The 23592-nt window shown below is 39.5% G+C and overlaps 1 protein-coding gene across 11 annotated transcripts in view; it reads left to right on the forward strand.

The window, feature by feature from the left end:
* The window catches only part of Tanc1 (tetratricopeptide repeat, ankyrin repeat and coiled-coil containing 1), a 223565-nt gene that overhangs the window by 89374 nt on the left and 110599 nt on the right, over nt 1-23592 (forward strand). For all 11 annotated transcript variants that reach the window (XM_040294346.2, XM_040294339.2, XM_040294344.2 and 8 more), the window contains one exon: nt 15760-15948. In XM_040294346.2, coding sequence (XP_040150280.2) covers nt 15760-15948 — 189 coding nt within the window. The remainder of the gene's footprint in view (nt 1-15759; nt 15949-23592) is intronic.

Below are 23592 nucleotides of genomic sequence, written 5' to 3' on the forward strand. Positions count from 1 at the left end.
TATTTTTTCTTAGGAGGATTATTTGTGAGATCCTTACATGATTTTAATCTATACTCAGGTCATTAATACCTGTATTTAATTTTCTATATCTTAAAGCCAAGTTTTGCTCGATACCTATAAAACCATTATACAATCTGAAAACGAAAGCTAAACAGTGGTATTAAGGGAAAAGTACATATATAACACCTTTCTCCTCTGCTTTCTTTTTCACTCCCTAAAGACAATTAATGTTGCTGTTTCTTATTATGATATTAGCAAGTATTTTCTTTGCATATGTGTGCATAAGTACACACACATATACATATGTAAAAATGTTTTACACACACAGAAATAAATATATATTTTACACACACACACACACACACACAATCACAATACATATACAGATCCTTAAACCCTATATGAACTTTTTCTTGGGGGAACTTTTTTTTGAGGTATTGGGGATTGAACCCAGGGACACTTTACTACTGAGCTACATTGCCAGCCCTTTTTATTTTTTATTTTGAGACAGGGTCTCACTAAGTTGCTTAGGGCCTCAATAAGTTTCTAAGGCTTGTCTCAGACTTGTAGTCTTCCTGCCTCAGCCTACTGAGTCACTGGAATTATAGGCACTATGCTTGGCTCCACATGGACTTTTAAATGCATTTTTTTCTATGAAATAATTACAATATTGATCATATATGTACTTTTAGATATGGATTGATTGCCTTTCTGGGGAATGAACCCAGGGGCTCAAGCATACTAGGCAAGTGCCCTATTACTGAGCTGCATTCCTTGCTCCAAAATATTTTCTCATATTCACACAAACAAATATGTAATTATGCTTTTTAAAAGCTACTCAGTATTACATTGGGCAAATACACTGTAATTTATTTTATTAGTTCTCTGTTGGATGGATACTTAAGTTGTATCTTTTTGGGGATCATTATTTCAAATCTAGATTAATCTCTGTATATAACTGCCTGTGTTTTCATAAGAATAGGTATAAGAAAAATTGGGTAACAAGTTTTTTTCATTTATAACTTTTCTAAATTTTGTCAAATTGCCCTTAAAAATAGCATTAAATTTACAATTTTAACGATATATCAGAATACTTGTTTAAGGATTGTAACTAAGTAGTTTTCATCTTTGCTAATGTCATAGGTAAAAATTATTTTATTGTTTTAGTTAGACATTTTTTTTATTATAAATTTAAACATATTTTTGTATGTTTATTGACCATTTGAAACCATACTGCCTAGGTTTGTATCATGACTCCATGATTTACCAGCTATGTGAATTTAGGCAAATTACTTAACTTCTCTGTCCCTTATGGCTCACTTAGGATTAAATGAGTTGTACTAGGTATGCATTATACTAGATATGATTTAAAGTATACAGGAGGATATGTGTAGGTTACATGCAAGCACTAAGACATCTTATATAAGAGCATGCTTAAACCCATGCTTGGCATATAACATATGTTAACATATGAGTATTTGTCAATAATAACTAAAAATTTTCTCATGTTGTCCCACTTACTTATTTTTCTGTTGGGCTTAGTAGCTGTTTTCATATTTTGATAAATAGTTAAAGTTCTAAGCAAGGCATACATATGTACTGTTTAATTTTGAATAATAAAGCCTAAAAAGATTCATGTAAATCAGCCTTTATTTTTGGTAGGATTAAGTGAAGGATTTTATATTAATTTGTAAATTTATTGTTGAAAACTGATGGGGAATTTACAAATCATTTTTCAGAGAGGTAGACTTTTTATTTCTGTTTTGAGTGTGAATTTGTTGAGAACCTTATTAAAAATCTCAGAACTGCGTGTTTAGCTCCAAGAGATTCTGGAGGGTTTGTCCCCTCAAACCATTAAATTGTTACCATGGTTATTAGACTTCCAAGCAGTATCTCAAACCCCTTCCGATTTATGGAAGTAGTATTTTAAAGATAAATAAGAGCTCTGCTGGTTTGGCTTCAAAAAAACTTGGGTTTGTAAAATGTACCTACTAATTTGAATGTACATATTCTCTTAGAACAAGTTATTTTTCTGACTCCTAGTTTTCTTACCTATAAAATAAAGGTGATGATCTCCATGTTTTATGAGCAATTATGAGTCAAATGAATTTTTTTAAAAAATTCATCAGGTTAAAGATGCAAGGATTTAAAAAAGAAACTACATGGTATTCTTGATTTTGGGGTTACTCATAGAGCAAAGAAATAAAGTATCCTTGCACAAATATTTAAATTTGAATCAGTAGTTTTGGATACTAAATGTTGGAGGAAATAGGTACCTTTTTCCTACTCAAAATATTAAAGAAACACAGTTATCTAGAAAATTAATTCTCTGGAGAAAATATGTAGTGGTACCTAGGAAAAATTTCTCTGTACTGAGAGCTTACCGTATATCAGTGTACTAAATGCTATGAATAGTTACCTTACATGTTTTTTTTTTTTTAAATAAAGGCTGAAGAACTAATTTAAGACTATGCAGTTACAAAGTGGCAGAGGCAGGATTAGAGACCAATTTCTGTCTCCAAAGCCTATGATCTGGGCAGTACAGCAGCCAGACAGCTTGGGTTCAGTCCCCATATTAAATTGCTTAATCTTATTGTGTTTCCATTGTTTTTTATCTTTAAAATGGATAATAACACTACAGTTCTCAGCATCTGTGGACTCCACATCTGCAGATTCAACCTACTGTTGATTGAAACTGTTCAGGAAAACAAAACAAAACATTGCATCTGTTCTGAGCATGGACAGAGTTTTCCCTTGTCATTCCCTAAACAATGCAGCACAACAACCGTTTACATAGCATTTGCATTGTACTAGGTATGCATTATACTAGAGATGATTTAAAGTATACAGGAGGATATGTGTAGGTTACATGTAAGCACTATGACATGTTATATAAGTGCATCTAAGCATTCTCAGATTTTGTTATCCACTGAGAGTCTTGGAATCCATGCCCTGGCCAGTACCAAGGGATTACTACCTACTCCTCGATTATTGGTTCTTATGAAGATTAAATGAGTTAAAGTGCTTATAATAGAGCCTGGATCATAGTAAGTGTCTGTAATCATTTCTATACCATCCAGGCTCTTTGCTTTTCTGTCCCTGTCACTCTCCTGTGGACTTTAGTATGGTGGCATCTTGGACATTCTTGCTTCCTCAGCTCATTTATCTGAGTGGCAGACATGAACCTCACCATTCCATCTGGTGTAGGGCATGCATTTGCTAGGAGACAGAGGGGGCAGGGATATGAAGTGTGATGCAAGGAGCTGAAACCAAAAGCCTGGACATCTTTAAAGATGTATGTGCATTCAGAAGGGCTGGGCACAAAAAAGTTGTTCACCTTGGCTTCACAAGGTGGGGCCCTGAGGTAATTGTGCCAGGCAGTGATTCCTAACCTTACCAGTTCACCAAGGCCCTGGTGACTCGCATTCCCACCAGAGGACCGACACATCACTCAGCATGAATGGAGTCCTAGCATCTGTAATTTTTTTTTTTTTTTTTGGTGGGGGGTGTGATTTTTTTGAACAGTTAGATTTGGGAACTGTTAGTATGCTGTTGATTCCTGTGTTACTGCAGGGACAGTCCCAACCAGCCATGCAAATCTGCATATAAACTCTTGGAAGCAGATTCCCCGTTATCTAGTTCTTGGCAATCCTATAAAGATGAACTTGAAATAAAGATATACAAGCAGATAAGTGAAAGTATTCCATTGCAGAAATAACAAAGGGATAGGATTTGATCAAAGCGGTGTGTCAGTGTATTTTGTTTGGTTCTTATGTTTATGCCTATTCCTTGTCAACATTTGCTTACTCACATACTCGCACTTGCAAGTTAGATACACAAAGACTAATAGCAAATGAATATAATTTTGATGTTTAATTTACATGATGTTAGAGGGCTCTTTTCCCAGAGAGATACTCAAAGAATGAATGAGGTGAATAACTTGCATTCCATTTTATATTTGAGAAATCATGATTGGAGTGGAATGTTAATATGGTTAGCTGCAGTGAGACAATATTGACATTGTTGCTAAGATATTTTACCAGACATGTCATTGAGGCTGCTGTTTTGAAAACTGAGCAGATTTTTTTCTTTCTTTCTTCTTTTTGGGTGGTGATGATGGAGCAGGAATATGACAAATAAAACACAGACGTACAGAAAATGCGAAGTCATCTCATTCTCTTCCTGACCCCCTATACCAGCCTGAAAAAGGACCTTGTTACACAACCACAGTTGATTTAGTCTGCTTTTTTCCAGAATGTGAACTGACTTGGTTGTATTACATTTTTAAATGTGTTTTTGTGGGGAAGAAACTTTACATGCTACCTAGAAACTTTAAGGTATTTTTTTTCAAAATGTTTATAGATGCCATTTTCCTTGTGAGGAGTTGAAGTTAAATAAATGGTAGCAGGTCCCTTTTATTCTCTTCCCTTTCTCTGGTAATGAGGCCTGCTGGCAGACAGCTTTGCTGCTGGGCCTGCCAGAGTTTGGATTTGAGTAGTTAGTGAGGGGGTGGTGTACTGGTTATGGTATTGTTCTAAAAGTCTTTTTCCCTCCACTTATTTTTCCACCCCCAAAATGTCAGCATGTCCAATATGACAGAATGTTCTTGATGATTATCATTCAAAGAAACATGACTTGCTAAATTATCTGTGGATAACAGAATTTCTTAAGCACCAAACAGTGCTCCATGCTCAGTAGGCACCTTGGTTAGGGAATCCTCCCTCTGGGGCAGTAGGCTGGTGTGATGAGCTTGAGTGGAGTTGGAGTGCCTGGCTTCTGTTCTGGGTCTGCCATTTATAGGCTGTGGGACCCCAGGCAACTTATGTTAGCTTCCCCCTGCCTCAGTTTCCTAGGCTGTAACAGGGAACAGTGACTGCATCTACTTCAAATGGAACAAGATGAATGACTCAGTTACTATGTATAAAGTCCTTGGGAAGGTGCCTAGCACGTGGTAAGGGCTTAATGACTGCTAGCTTAGTTATTATCAGGGCAGATACACTCGGTGAGCATACATTTAGAGTTCACCAGCTCTGACATGTTACTTGGGTACCTACTTAATATAAGTTCCAGGGTAAATGAACTCTGGCAGTGATTGTGTGCTGGTGTGTAACTGAGAATGGTTTAAGTGGTTGGATGTCTAGTGGGTGGTAGCAGCTCCAGGCTGTCTTGTTGCTTGGGTCTGGTGGCACCCGTGACATGAGATATGAAATGTGCAGCACCATGGTCTTGTTATTTTTTTCTCATTTCACCTCCAAGAAAGACCTGCAGGAAAAAAAAAAAAGTGGCGTTTTCTATGTTATTAGAAATTAAGAGGGAAGTTTTAATGTTAAAAAAGTCAATAATTGGTTGAGATTGAAGGCCAAAGGCAGGGAAGTTGGAGTAAAGGCAACCAGGGTGGTGTGTTTCCTTCTAAGTTCTTTGTAGGGGAACCAGTCCAGACCTTCATTGTGAGAACAATCCACAGGGAAAACCATTGACATCAGTAAGAGCTGGCTGTGGGCAGTTCAGGCTGGCTGAAATAGGGCAAGTCTGAGCCAGATGGGTTGAATGAAAGCAGTGGGCATGGTTGGAAGTGCCTAGAAAAAAGAAAAGTAAGCCCTCCTTCCTGGGGAAATAAAAGGAGATAGATACAGATTTATGTTTCCAATAAGTATGTGCAAGAAAATAGTGTATTTTATCTTATAAAATATTTTTGTTACAAAAACTGTCAGAAATATGTCAAACTGAAATCAGAAAGAAAGAGAAAAAGCATCCATATCCCAGCCCTACTTAATAGCAACCACTGTCAACATTTTACTAAACTACCTTCTAAGCTTTTGGATGTGTATATTATTTCCCCATTATTGTCATGTGGCATATAAAAGATTGTGTATACTGGCTTAGATGTTTATTCCACATGGTTTAAAAAATGTTGATCATATGGTAAACTGATTTTTTCATTGTCGTTTTTGTAATTTGTGACTTGGCAATGAAAATGGTCATTGTGGTGCTCTGTGCCTCTTTGCTTGTTTAGAGGGGTGGGTGGGGGCAGAGAAAGCTTTCCCTGTCCCAATCATGTAAAAAATGTGAGCCATTGTTAGCAAATTCTGGCAGGGCAACATGAGCTATTATTTCAAGAGGTCACCCAGATAAGGTAAGAGATTCTGCACTGTGGGATGAAGGACATGGTTCAAAAAACACATTTCCTGAATGAGAAGGGAGTGGAGAGGGATAGTTGAATGAAGTGTTAGAAGGCTTGGGTTATAGAGTTTATTGCTTTTGGGCAGGGGCGGGGGAGGTAGTTCTGGGGATGGAACTCAGGGGTGCTTAGCCTATGAGCCACATCCCTAGTCCTTTTTATTTTATTTTATATTTTTTAAATATTTTTTTTAGTTATAGGTAGACCCAATATCTTCATTTTATTTTTATGTGGTACTTAGGATCTATCCCAGTGCCTCATGTGTGGTAGGCAAGCGCCTTATCACTGAGCCACAACCCTAACCCCCTAGCCCTTTTTATGTTTGACATTGGGTTTTGCTAAATTGCATAAGGCCTTGCTAAGTTGCTGAGGCTGGCTTTGAACTTATGAACCTACTGCCTCAGCCTCCTGAACCTCTGGGATTACAGCCTAAGTAGCCTATATTTCCTTCAAAAGGAAAAATGTACTGTGCATTTTCTGAACCTTTGAGTATCTCAGAATGTTTGGGGGTTGGTATGGCACATACTGGAAAACTTAGTACAGTTTTATAAGACTTAGTCATGCCCTTCTCTCCCTTAAGTTTTAGAGATGTTGCTTTTTGACCTCTGGCTTGTGGTGTTGGAGAGAAATTTTTTGGGTTGAATTGTGGTCCCCCTCCCGCGTAGATATGTTGAAGTTCCAACCTTTGGTACAGAACCTATGACCCTTTTTGGAAAGAAAATCTTTGCAGACATAAATCCAGTTCAGAGGGAATCATATTAAAATGACGATCTTACTGGATTAGGTGGGCCCTAACCCCATATGCCTGGTGTCTTTAAAAGAGAGGACACAGATAGTTCACCAGGTGATAGTGTAGGCAGAGGTTAAAGTGAGGAGTCTACAAACCAAGGAACCTCACTGATTGCTAGCCACACCAGGAACAGAGAAAGAAGCATGGGTAAGAATCTATCCAGATGGGCTGGGGATGTGGCTCAAGTGGTAGTGCGCTCGCCTAGCATGCATGAAGCACCGGGTTCGATTCTCGGCACTACATAAAAATAAAGATATTGTGTCGGGCTGGGATTGTGACTCCAGCAGAGCTGCTCGCTTAGCATGGGCGGGACCCGGTTCTATCCTCAGCACCACATATAAATAAAGAGACATTGTGTTGTGTCCATCTACACCTAAAAAAATAAATATTTTTAAAAAAGATATTGTGTCCAAATAAATATTTAAAAAAAAAAAAGAATCTACCCAGAGCCTCCAGAGAGGGCACACCCCACACCACACCTTGACTTGGGGCCTGTAGACATCAGAAGTATGAGAAAATAAGTTTTGGCTGTTGGAACCATCTAATTTGTGGTGCTTTGTTACAGCAGCTCTAGGAAACCAATGCAGGGTATCTAAGGACAGCTGGGTTCTGGTTCCTTTCAGTGTCCCCTGTGGTTTTGTGTCCTATTAAACCTTTTTTAAATACTTACTCTGGATGCCTGTGATAATCCTGTCTTAAACTTTCAACTTGAAGTTTTTGGAGATGGGTCTAGGTGTGGGTCTCCCTTCGGTGCATGGTGGGCCCTTTTTGTCTGCATTCTTCAATTAAAAAACAGTGTTTTAATTACTTTATCTTGTCTTTTTTTCTTCTCAAAAACAACCTTTATTTTCCATATGTATAATTTTTCTTATATATTGTTAAAAATTTTGTCCCTTCCTCTGTATCCTGGGGGAACCTTTCAAGGTTGTTCTCTTTGTTATTGACTGGATTTTTTTTATAGTGCTAATTGATCTTGGTCTATAGTATAGATTAATCAGAAAAGGAACACCACAGGAGGGTGTGGGAGACCAGCCATCCTGGATTCCCTCGGGATCGCCCTGTTTTGTTCTCAGTCTTCTTTGAGTGTTCAGGAAGATGTTCCATTTCCTTGCACTAATAAACCAAGTTTTCTCAGACTCCCACCACTGATGGTTTGGGGGAAGGTTCACGGAACAAGAAATAATAATAATCAAAAGGAATCAGCCGTGTGTTAAGCTTCAGGACCTGTGGGTTCTGCAGGAGACGCGGGGTGGAGCCATGGGAGGAGGAGAGCGTGTCAGCCTCTGCCCTGCTTGGAGAGTGGGCTCTGCTGCTTCACACACTGCAGTGTGGTTAGGCGACCGGTTGTTGCAACAGCAAAGGATGCTTCTTTGTCTTCCTTTCAGTTGCTTGGATTTCTTTTCTTTCTGGCAGTCCCTTGCTGTTTGGTATAGTTTTTGTACTTGTGAGTTTTTTCTTTTACTTTGTAGATATAGACATTTTTACCAGGGTGCTGGGAGAGGCTTTGCCAGGACTGCTTGCCAGATGCAGTTTTAAACTCAAACAGGATTCATGCTTTGACCACCTTCCACCATCTCCAAGCTGCCCCTCCCCATGATGGGGCTATTCCTCCTCTTCCTTTGACTTCTTTATTCCTTGGTTCTGTCCTGCCTCATATATATATTTTTTCTTTTAAACCTCTCCTTTCTTGGCCCATTCCATGCCCATTCCTGTCATTCCCACTCCCCTTGGGTGCCACCTGATGTTTTCCCAGTGTCCTGTGCATCTGTAGGTGTGCCCACTCATGCCACCAACAGCAGAGACCATGAGGATTTGGAGGGGGATGGGGCAGGGTGCCAACAGCAAAAACACCTACCCGTCCCTGGTGGAGCGGTTGCCACCAGCCCTTTAGACCAGTGCTCTCTGCTCTTCTTCCTCCCATGTCTGTGTTCTGCAGCCAGCTGCAGACAAGCTCACCTTTGAGCAATAAGCACCACCCACATCTTTGTGCATATACTTTGTGGAATAGAACTTCATTTCACTCACCCAGTTAGGCCAGAGCAGGTGGTGGCCCTTTTGCCTAAAGACGGTCAAATCTACACATGGCCCAATCCTAGGGAGTACAAATTTAAATATTTACAGAAAATATGTACACATAGAAAATGTCAACCATATACAAATGTCAACCTCCCATCTGAGCTCCCAATTGGTCAGTTCCCATTCCCGGCCACAGCCACTACTGTTGGCTCCATGTGTTTCTCTAGAGACCCTCCATACAATTATGTATGTCTATATACATTTTGTGTATATAAACATTTGTGTATGTGCCCGCGCATATTCATATGCACATATACAATATACATATACACACTCAGGGAATGCACATTTTGAATAATGGAAGCTTTAATTTTAATCATTTGTATCATTGAGCATTCCCTGAAGTTTCTTTTCCTTTCTTTGTGATACTGAAACACAGCCCCTATGAAATTAAAGGTAACTTCCTGATAACTGCTTTTCTGGGTCTGGAGTTTCCTTCTGCTGAAAGTAGAGGTTGAGGAGCTACCCCTGGCTTTGGAGGGCACCAGGGAAACTGAGACCTGACATGTTTCTGACTAGCACGGCCTGGCTAAATCTACAGAGATCTCATTCCTGCCTTTTGTCTTACTGTACCGCCCTCTGACAAAAGCTGTTCACATCCCCGAGTCACTAAAAGTTGGAGATTTGAGACAGAAGAGGTCTCTGTCTTCCTCAAGTTCTGCTTTGAATAAACCTATTTTCTTCACCAACCTTTGCTTCCCCAATTGAACGAGAGCTGAGCAGTGGAATTTTCAATCATAATTGGAACATAAACATTTCCGATCTTTTTGACCATCTTCTTGCTGTGATGGTTCTACATCCCAGCTGCCTAGCAGAATTACTTGGTGAGCTTTAAAACCATTACCTGGGCCATACTAGGTAAAGTAGCCTCCTGGGCAGGACTTGGGCACCCTCCTATGTGGAGGGGCCAGGGAACTGCTGCTGTGACCAAGAGCACTAAGCCTGGCAAAGCCATGGACCCCAGTTGCTGGGTGGTCCCCCAGACCTGTGGACCTGGGTAATGTCCATATTGCTGCTAAGGAAATTTAGGATAATGAATTCCTTACTGGTGTAAGATGAACCCTTCCAGGTTGCTTTTAACCACAGCTGACCCATTATTTCATTTTTGGTCCTGGCTGAGCAGAGGCGTGGGACTTGGCTTTCTCCTAGAAGAAATGGCTTCAGGCACATCTGTGTAGTAAAAGTAGCAGGCCCAATGCTGCAGGAGTTAACAAATGTATAGTAACACAGGAAAGAGCAAGAAATTATTTAGGGTGCTGGATGACTAAACACCTATATCTCAGATCGACTTTGCTTGCATGGTGGAAGCATAAGGTGTGATGGAAAGAAAATTAATGATCACTGGGCCTGGGTGCCTCCCTAGGGGAGCATTCCAGGAGTGTTGTGGAACTAATTAGCCAGCCAGCACGGAACGGGAAAATAGATGAGGGACAGGTTTCTTTTCACAGTGGCCTGTACTGCGTGTAGACCTACATATACTATTTTTGGTTTTCCCTATTAAGTATACAGTATGACATAATGTTGAAAATGTATCTCGACAGCCTTCTCAAAAGGAAGCAGTACTGAGAAAATGGACTCTGGGTCCAGTTGCCTGGGTTCACCCTGAGTTTGGACATTTGCTGGTATCCTTGGGCATGATGCTTGATCTGTGCCTCGGTTTTCTGATCTGAGAAGAGGCCTAGTAATAGCACTTTCTCATAGAATGGTGGGGAAGATTAAATGAGGTAATATAAAGAGAGCACCTAACACCTTGTCCTGGCACCCATTACATCTATAAAGCATTTATTTTAAAGTGCCCTTCTGTGGGGCTTGGGGGTGGGAGTTTCTCTGAGATCATATATTTATAAAGCCCAGAAACTCTTGCATGGTGACATGTCTTAAAGGAAAAATTAATGGCCAATTAGAGAAGAAATGCCAGTCTGTTTACTCATCTGACTTAGGGGAAAGCACATTTGTACATTTGATTCTGCAACTTGGAGTACAAGGACAGTATTTACTGATCTGTATTTAGAACCCACTTGGCAGATTTCTGAAGACAAAAGGATCCACTGGTCCAATAGGCTGGGTTTTTGTCCTACCCCCCCCCCAGGCGAGTTGCTTTCTCACCCCTTCGTGGTATTGTTTGAGAATTAGTCATGATTATGTGAATGCTTTTGAAGGTTGTTTAGTTGGATGCATTTTATCTGTCTTTTTGAACATACACATTCGTGATCAGTAGCTTTGCCTACAAACTACAGGATCCCAGAAGACCTCAAATGCTTGAAAGTGTTTTCAGTTGCAGACAGTGCCTTCTGCAGGGTTCAAAAAGGACACTAGATCTTATGGAGGAAATTGTTTTCCAATTTCCTGGTTTCTGTAAATATATGTGCATTATGTGGTTATAAAACGTTATAATGGAAAATATGTTCAAGAAACATTAGTGTGCTTGGAGGCAGGGAACGCGCAAAAGATGCTGTAATACCTTTAATGCCCTAGTTAAATGTATCATACGAGCTCTGTTTTCTGGAGCTGGAGAAACAGAGCATCTTTCTCTTTCTATTCTAAGCTTCCACCCTCCCCTCCCCCACCCCTGCCTTCCCAAGCCACTTCAGTGGCACGATAAATAGAAACCTTATTTGCTGCCTCTGCAGACCTGTTTACCTGAATGTCTGTGCTCACCCTTGCCTTGATCAGGTCTACCGTTTCTGAAATAGGTTTTTGCTTTCATCTCCCTGACTTCATTGCCCTCGTTTTTTTAAAGCCGTCTCTAATCCTGCACTCCATGTTCTTTAATCTGCAATGTTGGACTTTGCTATTCTGCATAGCCCCCTTTCAGCATTCATCTCCCAGATTCAGATTTTCTTTCATTGTGAATTTAAAATCCCTTTTCACAGTCTGTAATAGTGGGGAAAAAATTTAAAATATTATCAAAAGCCATTTCTGCTCATTTAAAATGCTTTACTGGTTGGCTTTATTCCCTTTGGTAATTATCTTTGCAAACTATGATTTTGACATTTATACCTCTTCTGTATATGTAGTTATATGTATTTATTTTGGGTATTTATATTTATTTTTTGTTATAAGCAGAGGACTTTATAAATGTTCACTTGTCCCAATGCCCTCTTTGGTCTACTATTTTTGTCCATGCAATTAACTGATTTTTAAAAATAAAAGTGTGTGTGTGTGTTTGTGTGTGTGTGTATGAATGACATAGTCAATATTTTAGGTTTTGTAAGTTATATACTATCAGAACTCTTTCTGCAAAAGTGTGTTTACCTCATATTTACTAAACTGATTTAGAAGGTATCTCTCTTGGGGATCTCCATTTCCCCCAAAGGTCTTGACTGTTTGGGGTAATGAATATGTTAGATCCTGAACTGGCTGGTTGAGGGGAGATTCTGGCTGTGGCCCCTGTTCCTCCCAGTTAACACCCAGGTCCCTATCTGTGGGACTGGACTAGAAGCTCCTGGAGAGAAAGCATATTGGGGTGGATGGGATGGTCTGTGGAGTGTAAACATTTCATGGGAAGCTGCTGCCCGTGCGGCAGGGGCAGGCCTGGTAAATCCCTGGTCTACCTTGGCAAGGATGCATTGTCCTCCTGGATTGGGCACTTGTGCTGCATCAACTGGAAGGGGTGATTGAAGTGTGTTTCCCATCCCTTGACGGAGGTGGGGAATGGAATATAGGTTGCTGTTAAAAGAAAACAGCATCTATTCAAGGCTGAAGGAAATGTGCCAGCCATGCTGGTTGTTGCAGTGAAATGCCTTTAATTCCTCTTAAACCTCTTTAAGCATCTGCTGCGGAATGTTAAATCAACCGGAGAATTTCTGGTGTAATGTTGTCCAGAACTAGTATTGCATTGTTCCTGTGGGCGCCCCTAAGAGATTTCCACTTTCTGCTTCTGGCTTCCTGGGATCCTCTGAGCTTTCTTTGACCTTAACCCCCTGCCCTGGTGCAGTTACAGCTAAAGCTGCAGGCTCCGGGGTGCCGTCTGCAGCTTATGAGCTGCTGGATCACCCACTTCATGCTTTGTGCCTCCTGTTCATCCATAAAACTCCTCTCCCTGCTTTGTGCCTTTCTAATAAAAAGAATGCTGGAAGTTTAATTGTTTCTGAAAACCCAAACAGAACAGCATGTTTGGGGCAGATATTATAGCGTGATAGTAAAGTCAAGTTGAAATAGAACCCTGCTCCCCCAACCCCATCTCTAAGTCCTGTTTTTATTGTAGCCTGTATAAAATCAAAATGCTGGGCCCAGCTGCTCCTAAGGCTGCAGCCCTCATGGCTACGGCATGCTTTTGAAACTCATCCCCACCAGATCTGCAGTTAATGAAAATATTTGCTTTGCTTGATATAAACAAACTTTATGGGTAGAATTTGTAATTAGGAAATCTTGTAATTTAAATCTTCTACCCTTCCAATTTCTCTTGTACTATATTGAAGAGTTAGGTATTTAAGTCAACAAACCTTTTCTGAGGGATGATCTTACTTTTGAAATTTCTGGTGGTGTTTTATTTATCTCTTCTTTTGTGTTCCTATCCAAATTAAGTTGCTTGAAGTCTGTTTTTTTTTTTTTTTTTAACATATAGGTCAGAAATCCTTGTTAGTGGGTGGCCTGGTGGTCTGTCAGGCCACCTCACAGTCACAATACAGTTCTGTGACAAGTGATCTAAAGAGAGTCAGAGCATCTCTCTTCTAACACAAGTGTCGCCTCTTCAAGTCTCGCAGGTCCTGTGTGAGTATCCCTGGGGGCCTTGGCCTGAGCCCTTTCCAGGTTCTCTCTATCCTTGTGCTTCTTGTGTCAGTGTCCATGAATCAGTGACCCAACTCTGTTCTTATAGGCGTGGCACCTGCTGGCATTCATCACTAGAGTGTCGGTGGTGGTAGGGACTGATCATGAGAACTCCGTACTGGATCAGAGAAAACAAGACTCTACTTTTGTGAGTCTCTTCAGAGCATTGGGCATTCAGTCCTGTGGGAGTTGGCATTAGGGTGACAGCCCCAGCTCCACCTTGGGACCAGTTTCATTGCCAAAGAGGAGGCAGCAATGAAGTTTCATGCACTGGCTAATGGCCTCAGGAGGTGCAGTCTGTAAGATTCCAGGGTGGCTCCTGTGATCCTGGGGTTGGTGACAGTGGCACTTCACAGTGCCATCTAGGGAAGCAGGGTTTGAGGGCTGTTGCTGTCCACATGGACCATAGGAGCCAGGAGCCTGTGCTAATTTCTGCCTGCTTTCCTGTCTTGGGGACAGAACTCTTAGGCATGTGCCATGAACAATGTCCTTGTTTTTGTAACTTTAGTGAAGATTTTTCTGGTAATTTTGCTTTTTCCTTCAAGTGGCAGTCAGGTGAGCAATTTGTGATAAATCTTTAGTTTATCAGGTTTCTCAGAACCCCTCGGAGCATGGCTGGCCCAGCTGAGACTACACTTACCTTTCTGACTTTGCTGACTTGTCCATTTCAGAGCTCCTGGCTTTTCTGTTCACAGCTCTGCTGGTTTTGAGTAGCCTTTGTAAGAGGCATGAACACAAATCCTGGTTTGTGTTGGAGTGACTCTCCTTCCCCATGGCTCCTAATATGAAACAAAAGGGCACAGTGATGGTATTTGAAACTTGATAGGTTTGGTCACATCCCTTTTTGAGCCTTATGCACAAAGATCCGGAAAAATTGAGTTCCCACATGGCTAGACAACTTTCATTTTCCTTTTTTTCAAATCTTGATTTTTTTATTCCCCCCAGAGTCGGGAGGCATGGCAAGGACCAGTTGGTTGGCATTTAGCAGAGTCTGGTTTTGCTTCTGGGAAACTTTATGTATCTTTTTGATTCTACTGCCTATACTTTAGAGCTTGAAGGTGCTTTTTGATCTGCAGGATGATGATTTGCCTTCTCTCTCTGCACTTCCTCAGGTGTTTCTTAGTACAGATTGAGAATGTGATAGAGGCAGCAGCCGTAGGAGGGAAGCACAGTATCTGAGTACTTGAGGACTGGCTGTATGTTTTTTTTGAGAGAATGGTTCCTGTCAATATACTCCCTTCTTCATATATTTCCTACACTGTAATTGCATCCTGTATATTTTGAAGGATCTGCTATAACCTTGTTTGTTCCCAAGGCTGTTTAAGGGCTAAAGACCAAGGAAATCTGCCTAGTATGTGAGCCATAGTTCTAGTCCTGTGATGGGTAGGGGCTGGTTGAGGTTTGAGAGGATGGACCTCAGGTTTGGGGGCATGTGGAACAGATGGGATGGGTGAGCAGCGGGGTGGGGCTCGGAAGGATTGTGGAAATAGCCAAGACCTTCCTTGGAAGTTCCTTATTGGGAAGGAGCATCTGGAAGCCTGGGAGTTTTGGAGCAGCTCTTGCATTGGACTCTGTCTCAGTGATACTCACAGAAGGCTGGTCACCTTGCCCTCTTCTCAGCTGACATCAGAGCTGCTTATGGATCCTTCATTCTATATCTAATCCTGGACCCATTGTTAGGAAGCAACTAGACCAGTAGGGTAAGGATAGAAAGGGATCAGAGGCAGAGTTCATTGATGCTTGAGTGGTAAAACTTAAGTTATCTCCCAGAGGGCAAGAAGTTTTAAGAGTGATGGGGAAAGTCATTTAAAAGAAAGTCAAGATGTATGGGCATGATACGTTAAGGTATATGGGCATTCTATTTTAAGAATGTAGTTTTTAGGAGTTAAATTCACCTCAACTTGTGATGAATGCTGTAACCTAAGACATTATCTCTCCACTCCAGGAGGTGACTTCAGTCAAGAGACTTCTCCAGTCCCACCCCCTGGTCATGGTGTCGACGCTCCTGTGAGCCTAGCAGAGGACACCTATCGGGTGAGCTTGGCCAAAGGTGTCTCAATGTCTCTGCCTTCATCACCCTTGCTGCCTCGACAGTCTCACTTGGTGCAATCAAGATCAAACAAAAAATCCCCAGGTAAACAAGCAACAGAGTGGCATTGAAACAAGCTGTCTTGATTGCATAAGTAATAAAACGGGATCAAAGTCAAGCACACTGAATGCCTGCAGGAAATCTTCTGGGAGAATTTTTTTTTTCTTCTTTGTTACAGTAACTTTTGGAAGAAGGGGAAAAAGCCTACCCCCTCCCCTTTTGTTTTAAAGTATGATTTTAGTAGACTTGTCTCTTTAGTTCAACCTCCATGTAAAGTGTTCAGACTGGCCAGGCTGGATTTTAAAAGATTCAAGATCAGTATAGATGTTAAGCACAGGTTCTGTTGGTTTCTTGCGACTGAATCAAGGAACTCTGTGGACTGTATGGTACATTTGAAGGTTACAGATCTAGGGAAGTGCCCTAGGACAAGCTACCAGGCCTTATGTACTGATGTGTTTTACTTGATTACATCATCCCGCATTGGAACAGATATAAAATTTAATTGTTTGTGAAAACTCAGACTTGTAAAGGGGGCAGGGGCTTGGGACTCATGGATGACTGGTATAAGGTATCTGGGCTCCCCTCACCGTTATCAACTTCTTACACTTAATGTTAACCCCAACCGCCCTAAAAAACCACAGGTATTTAACTTTGAGAGATTGTGATTCAGATGTGAGGAAATTCTTTCACAGATGCTCATACCAGAACCCTAACAGTTCTTTGATATTTTCAGATTTGCTGAGTATTTGTTTACAAAAGGCAGGATAATTTGGGACCTTGCTGATGCTGCACAAGCACAAAAATTCTTCTTAGTTACACACAAACATATTCAGAATTCATCTAAAAATGTGCCCTGGGTCTCTGAAATTAACTAGTTATCTGTTTGGTTTTTTTTTCTGGTTTCCCAAGTGTTTATATTACTTAAGATGACATATGCATTATTTCTGAATTATTTAGTGGGTATTTGATTAGAAGACCAACACTCAAGGGTTTGAATGTTAGAAATGGTGCTCTGAATTTGGTGAGTGTCCAGAAATCTTTTATTGTTCTAGAATTTTCTTATTTTGGACAGCATTGTTTACAATCCAGTCATTAGCTGGAACTTGGAAACCTTTTTGGTATGAAGTGATTTCCTGTGCCAAGGAATTTGACCTGTTTATCAGTATTTGGGGAAATTCCTGAAATGTCCTTGCTTCCCTCTTTGCCCTCCCCACTGCTATATCTCTATGTCAGATGTCTTCTCTTCCTTCAAATCTTATTTCCCACACTGCCTCTTTTGCTAGGTTACCCTGGTCTGAATCGCTCTTTCTTTGTAAAAATTATGTACAGTATCTTACTTTTGCTTTTTGATCAGTTATTTGCCCCTTTTCTCTGAGTTAGGGTATGTATTGACACAAATTCTTTGTTTTATTGAACTTTATTCAGGCTTCTGAACCTTCTCCCAGGCTCATCTGTGCATTCTATTGTAAAATCCAGTTTTAGCAAAGAAACCTGCTAAGTCAGTTTAGCAAACTGACTTACCCACCAATCTGATCAGTTTCCTCACCCTGCACCAGCCCACAGGTGATGCCTAACCACCCTGGCCAGTCTTTAAGCAAGGATCCTGTTAGGTCAGTTGAATGAGAATCCCCCACTTACTCCTAATATTTGTAACATTCTATGCTCCAGCCACACCCTGCTCCTTGACTATAAATTCCCACTAAACCATGCTGTATTCAGAGTTGAGCTCAGTCTCTTTCCTCAACTGCAAGATGCCACTGCAAAACCCACCTGAATGAAGTGTGCCTTTCCGTGCTTTCACAAGTATCATTTGATGATTTTTTTTTTCTTTAACAATATGTGCTTTGTTTATGTGATCCTTGAGGATAGTCAGGATGTCTTATCTCAGTATACCTTATGTACGTAAAATAGAGATAATTCTGAACTCATTTGTATCCTTAAGGGACCTCAGTTGAAGGTAATGCCAAGTACAGAGATTTGATATTTTGGACCATGTTCCCTCTGATTGTCTGTGCTACTGCAAATGAATTGATGTTGCTTGGGCCTAGGACTAAGGAATACCTAAGAGACTCCAGGGAGTACCGTACTTCAGATGTAATTTTATTATTTATAACAAATTCAGTGTCTGTTTTAATGGGACTTTGGGTAACAAGGATGGCATCCCTATCCAGAGGGGTTTTGGGCTGTGACCAGGGTAATCCTGATGAGACATATTTCCTTATATGCCCGGACCAATCAATATTAGATATTTTCAGCTTTGAGAAAACATTCTCAAGTTTTTCCTCCACAGGAATGAAATTTATTTTTGCTAAATTCTTTGTTTGGCCTTATGAATAGAAGAGAATAGTAATTCTGCAACATTCAACTTTTAATGATTGCAGAAAATATTCTCCATATTAGATGTTTTTGATCCAAATGAAATAAACAGGTATGTCTCTAACAGAGCAGCTCTTGCGTGCTGCTCAAATTTGTGTAGCAAATTAGTGTCTCACAGTGGTGATTTGGTGTCATTATCTTTGTAATTTTAATTTGAAAAGTTAGGGTCAGAGAAGCTTGCTTAAAAATGGCAGTGACTCAGAATACATTAAATGATAAACAGTATTTTTTCCATGGTGTCTAATGCACAGATTTCTGATTAAACCATGTGGTTGGGAAAATAACTGGAGCCCTAATGTTCTACCTGCCTATTAAAAAAATGTTTTTTTAATTGACATATGGCTGTGAATGTTCACTGGGTTAAAAATATCCATCTATTTTAGAAGCTTGCACTGTTGCTGCTAATGATACAGTAAGTACAGTGTATCTGCAGCTTCCAGAAGGTACTGAGCCACACCCCATCTCCTGTCTCATCCCTCCACTCCAGTGGACTGTGCTCAGACTCAGCTCTGAAATTACCTTGATCACTTTTCTGATTTGTAAGATTAGACCCTTTTCTCATTTAAGATAGAGGCCTTTTGGGGTTGTTGTTTCTTTTCTTTTTTTTTTTTTTAATTTAAATTTTAATTTTTTAAAACAAAACCAAACCTGTTTTACTTGTTTGGATAGAAACTCTTCACTAATTGATGCTAATCAAGAAACTGTTGGAGACGGGAGCAATTATTCTATTCTAGTAAGGGTCAAACCCCTCTGAATAAGCCACATAACCTGTATTAATAAAAATTTGTATTAACATAATTGGTGATTAGCCTCTGGATGTTGTATTAATGTGGCCCTACATTTTATGTGATGGAGTTCTTACATTCTACCTTAAAATTGAGTTGTTTTTTTAAAAAAAAACCTTTTTGCCACCTTCCTCTATTTATATTTTTCTACTGTTAGTTAGAAAATTAATTTTTTGAGTATTGTTTCAAAATTTTTGTGTCTTTCTAAATGGGGAATCTATTTTCTGGTAATGAAAACAAGGACCAGCATCCATTAAAATAGTTCTGTGGCTGTTGTAATCCTTTTTGGATTGAGGACTAATCAATATTTGTAATGTATCCTTTTGTCTTCCAGAGAAAAGTAAAGCCTATTTCCTGTGGTGTATTTATTTGTAATATCATTAGTTATTTCATATTTGCATTCTTTTTCCCAGATCACATTGGCCTATTATGAAACAATCAAGAGAGTCAGGCATTAATGAGATGCAGCCTTTTGAAATACTGTGGGTACAACAGAAAATGGGGACAAATAGGGGATATGGATGGAGCCTTCATAATCTAGAAATCTGAAATGCTCCAAAATCTTGAACTTTTCTTAAAAAAATTTTTTTAGTTGTTGATAGACATTTATTTTATTTATTTTTATGTGATGCTGAGGATCAAACCAGGTACCTCACACATGCTAGGCAAGCGCTCTACCAATGAGCTACATCCTCAGCCCCCAAATCTTGATCTTTTTGAGCACATACATATCATCTCGGGTGAAAAATTCTGCCCCTAATGTCATGTGATAGGTCACAATCAAAATGCAGGCATGCCAAGAATATTGTATAAAATTACCTTTAGGCTCTGCATATAAGATGTATATGTAACAAATAAATTTTGTGTTTTAGCCTGGATCCCACCCCCATGATATCTCATTATGTATATGCAAATATTTCCAAATCCAAAACACTTTGGGTCCCAAGTATCTCTAATAAGAGATCCTAACTCTATATTGCTCTTCTGCTTGTACTGGCTGATGTGGGGAGACTAGAGAGTGTGCTGCCATTTCCACTTCTGCCCAGTTCAGTTCATTTCTGTCTCACAGTTGACACACCCCATGTAGCATGTTTGAAAGCCACTCTTGCTATATCTTTAAGGGAACACTGACAGGTTGTGAGATAGAAGTCATCCTGCCTGATTCTTGGACAGTGAGTTCACGTCTGACAAGGTGCTGCCTCCCCCAGCCCTGCAAGAATATTTCTTATAGAAAATTTGGAAATCTCATTATTGACGTACTGCCAGCATTTTGATATTATCTTTTCTAGTCTTTATTTTAAACTGCAACCTAAACCTGAGTCCACTTAATATAAGGGTTTTATGTTCTGCTTTTTTCCCCTTCAGATTGCATCATGAGAAATTTCCAGTTTGTTTGAACAACTTGTTATGTATTGTCTGTGGTTTCAATGTTCTATAATTGATTTTTAAATCGATTTCTAATTGTTGGATGTTTATTTTTCATATTTTAAAAATTGCAACATGAACCAACATGTTAATATATTCACTATTAAATTTCTGTTATGAATTTTTTATTTTAAATTGTGGTCCAATACCTGTAAGGTTTATCATCTTAATCAGTGCTCAAGCATACAGTTTAATAGTAAGTACATTTACGTTCTTGTGCAACCTGTCCCCAGAACCCCTGATAGGAATACTTTTGTCTGATAATTTTTCTATGTACCTTTGATGCCTCTTTAAGGGTGGCAGATTCCCAGCAGTGGAATTATTGAGCAAAATGGTTTGCATTTGTGGAGAATCTTGATACATATTGCCCGATGCTTTCCAGAAAAGCTGTATTGATTTCACATTCTCTCCAGCATTCTTTAAGATTTTTTTTTTTTTTAAGATAACATCTTCTGGGAACTGTCTAAAATGGATGGTGCTTTGTCCGGCTGGGCTGTGGATTACTGGGGATTTTAAGAGGCTGAGAGGTCATTTTGTATCCCCCCTCTTTTGAACTTCCTGTCTGTCTGCATTTCTCAGACAATTTTCATTTTCTTTCTTTCCAGGATACTGTATCAGGGGCATTATCACAGTTGAGTCAGATCAAGTTCATGATCAGAATATACACTCAGCTTGCTTCTAATTGTATCTGTATCTGCAGTGTCTAATGTTGGGTGAGGCTCATAGAGATCATAGTGGATCTAAGCCTGTTGGACTCGGAAGGCCACTAGAACAATTCCCGTCCTGGGGTCTTTGCAGATGTAGTAGCAAAGACTTCATAATCATTATGGATCTTGTCCGAAATCTGTGCGAGTTATCAGTAGAGCTTAGTTCTCTCTCTCTGTCCCTAGCATGTTCTTCTGTGGTCAGTCTGCACCTATATGTGGTGAACAGGTGAGCTCTAAATGACAAGAGTTTGTGTTCTGGTTTCATGCACAAGGGAGACTGTAGGCTGAAGGTTGTGCACATGCATCTAGGAAGGAGGCTGCTTCAGGGTGTGGAGAATGATGTAGGAAGTGCACAGTTCTTCTTGCACAACCATCTAGTTCATGTCCTTGCTTTCACTTCTGATTTGCTAAGAGCACAGTTGGGATCTGACCTTCAGCAAGAACAGCTCTTCCTGGCAGGTGACTAGGACATTCCTTGTTTTTTCCCTGGATGCTTGCATGATAGTCTTTGTTGCCCAGCTGTGAAAGTGACACAGCATTTTCTGCTAAAAATGGTTGACTACACATAGAAACTCTGTGTGTGTGTGTGCACGTGCATTCCACTTTGAACCTGAGCAACTTGAGTCTAGTATTCCCCTGCCAACGAGTCCTGGTTCACTTGCATACAATTTGGCTGTACCCTGGAATCATCCCAGGAATTTTAAAGAATACCAATGTTTGGTTCCTTCCTTTAGATGTTGTGATATGATGCAATGAGGTATGGCTTGGGAATTAGGGTTTCCTATTTTTAGAAAGTTGTCCACGGATTCTAGTATGTAGCAAATTTAAAAACCACTGATAAAGAATGTTATTGCTCATATAATTTCTCCTCAATGAGAATAGTAAGTATATATGTATATATTTTAATTTTAGAATCACTTCAGGAGGAAATACATTAAAAAACAGACAAAATTTCTGAGTGAGGTTGTTCATGTTTGTAGTCCAATCTTCTTAAGTAGATCACTTGAGCTCAGCAGTTCAAGACCAGCCTGGGCAATATATATGAGACCCTGTCTCTTTAAAACTGCATGAAATGATACGGTAAATCATGATTCCTCCTTTACCCCCCCAAAAGCAACCACTTTTAATATTTTCTTGCATTCTTTCTATAGTACATAAACAACAATTATTCATTTTCCCATTCTCCCTAGCATTGAACAAATAAGAGGCTCCCAGTTTTCCATTAAAGAACAATGAAAGAGCATTCTTCTATGTTATTATCTAAAAACATGTGATTCTTTTCATCACATAGACTATAAAAGTAGAATTGCTGGGTCAAAACTTAATTTGGCTAACATTTTCTGTTTTTCTTACTGAATTATCATAGCTTTGTTGATATTTGTTTTAAAGCCATTGGTCAAGTATGCTGCAAAAAAATTTTCCTGTTTCATTATTTCCCACCTAATTAGGTTACAGTGTTTTATGACTCACAGAAGTTTTTCATTTTCTGAAGTTAAATTTATATTTTTTTCCATCACAATTTATCCCATTGCATTTTTAAAAAACAGCTTTATTGAAATATGATTTATATTCCTCATAACTCATCTATTTAAAGTTTATAGTTCAGTGATTTTTAGTGTTTTTATAGGGGTCTGCAACCATTGCCATAGTCTAATTTTAACCGCCCCGACCCCACAAAAAAACAACTCAACCCTATACTCATTAGAAGTAATTTCCACATTCCTCACTACCCTTCATTTCCCTACCCCCTAAGTCCTAAGCTGCTACTTTCTGTCTCTACAGATTTGTCTATCCTGGGCATTTCCTGTAAGTAGAAACATTCTGTGTGTTCTTTTGTGAGTAGCATCTTTTACAGAGCATGTTTTCCAGGTTCATCCATGTTGTAGTATGAATTAGTACTTCATTCTGTTTTACTACCAGATAGTATTTTATTGTACGTATTTATATTTTGTTTGTCCATCATCTGAAGAAGGGATAATCAGATTATTTATTTTTAGCTGTTACAAATAATGTTACTATGAACATTTGAATATGTATTTTTATATGTACATGTTTCCATTTGTTCTTGGGTACATACCTTGTAATGGAAGCAATGGATCATATGGTAGTTCTGTGTTTAGTGTTTTACCTCTTAAGGTGCTGCCAAGTCATTTTCTAAAATAACTGCAACATTTTACATTTCCCCCAGCCTCATATGCCTTTTTACTATAGCCATCCTGGTGCAGTTTTATTTAATTGTAAGGATTTTTTATATTCTGAATCAACTTCCTAATCAAATATATGATTTGCAAACATTTTCTTCCATTCTGTGGATTCTTTTTCTACTTTCTTGATAGAATTGTTTCAAGTACCAACGTTTTTCCTTGTTATATAGTTCAATTTTGTATTATTTTGCT

Source organism: Ictidomys tridecemlineatus, chromosome 7 (assembly GCF_052094955.1).
Source record: "Ictidomys tridecemlineatus isolate mIctTri1 chromosome 7, mIctTri1.hap1, whole genome shotgun sequence".
Taxonomy (NCBI): Eukaryota; Metazoa; Chordata; class Mammalia; order Rodentia; family Sciuridae; genus Ictidomys; species Ictidomys tridecemlineatus.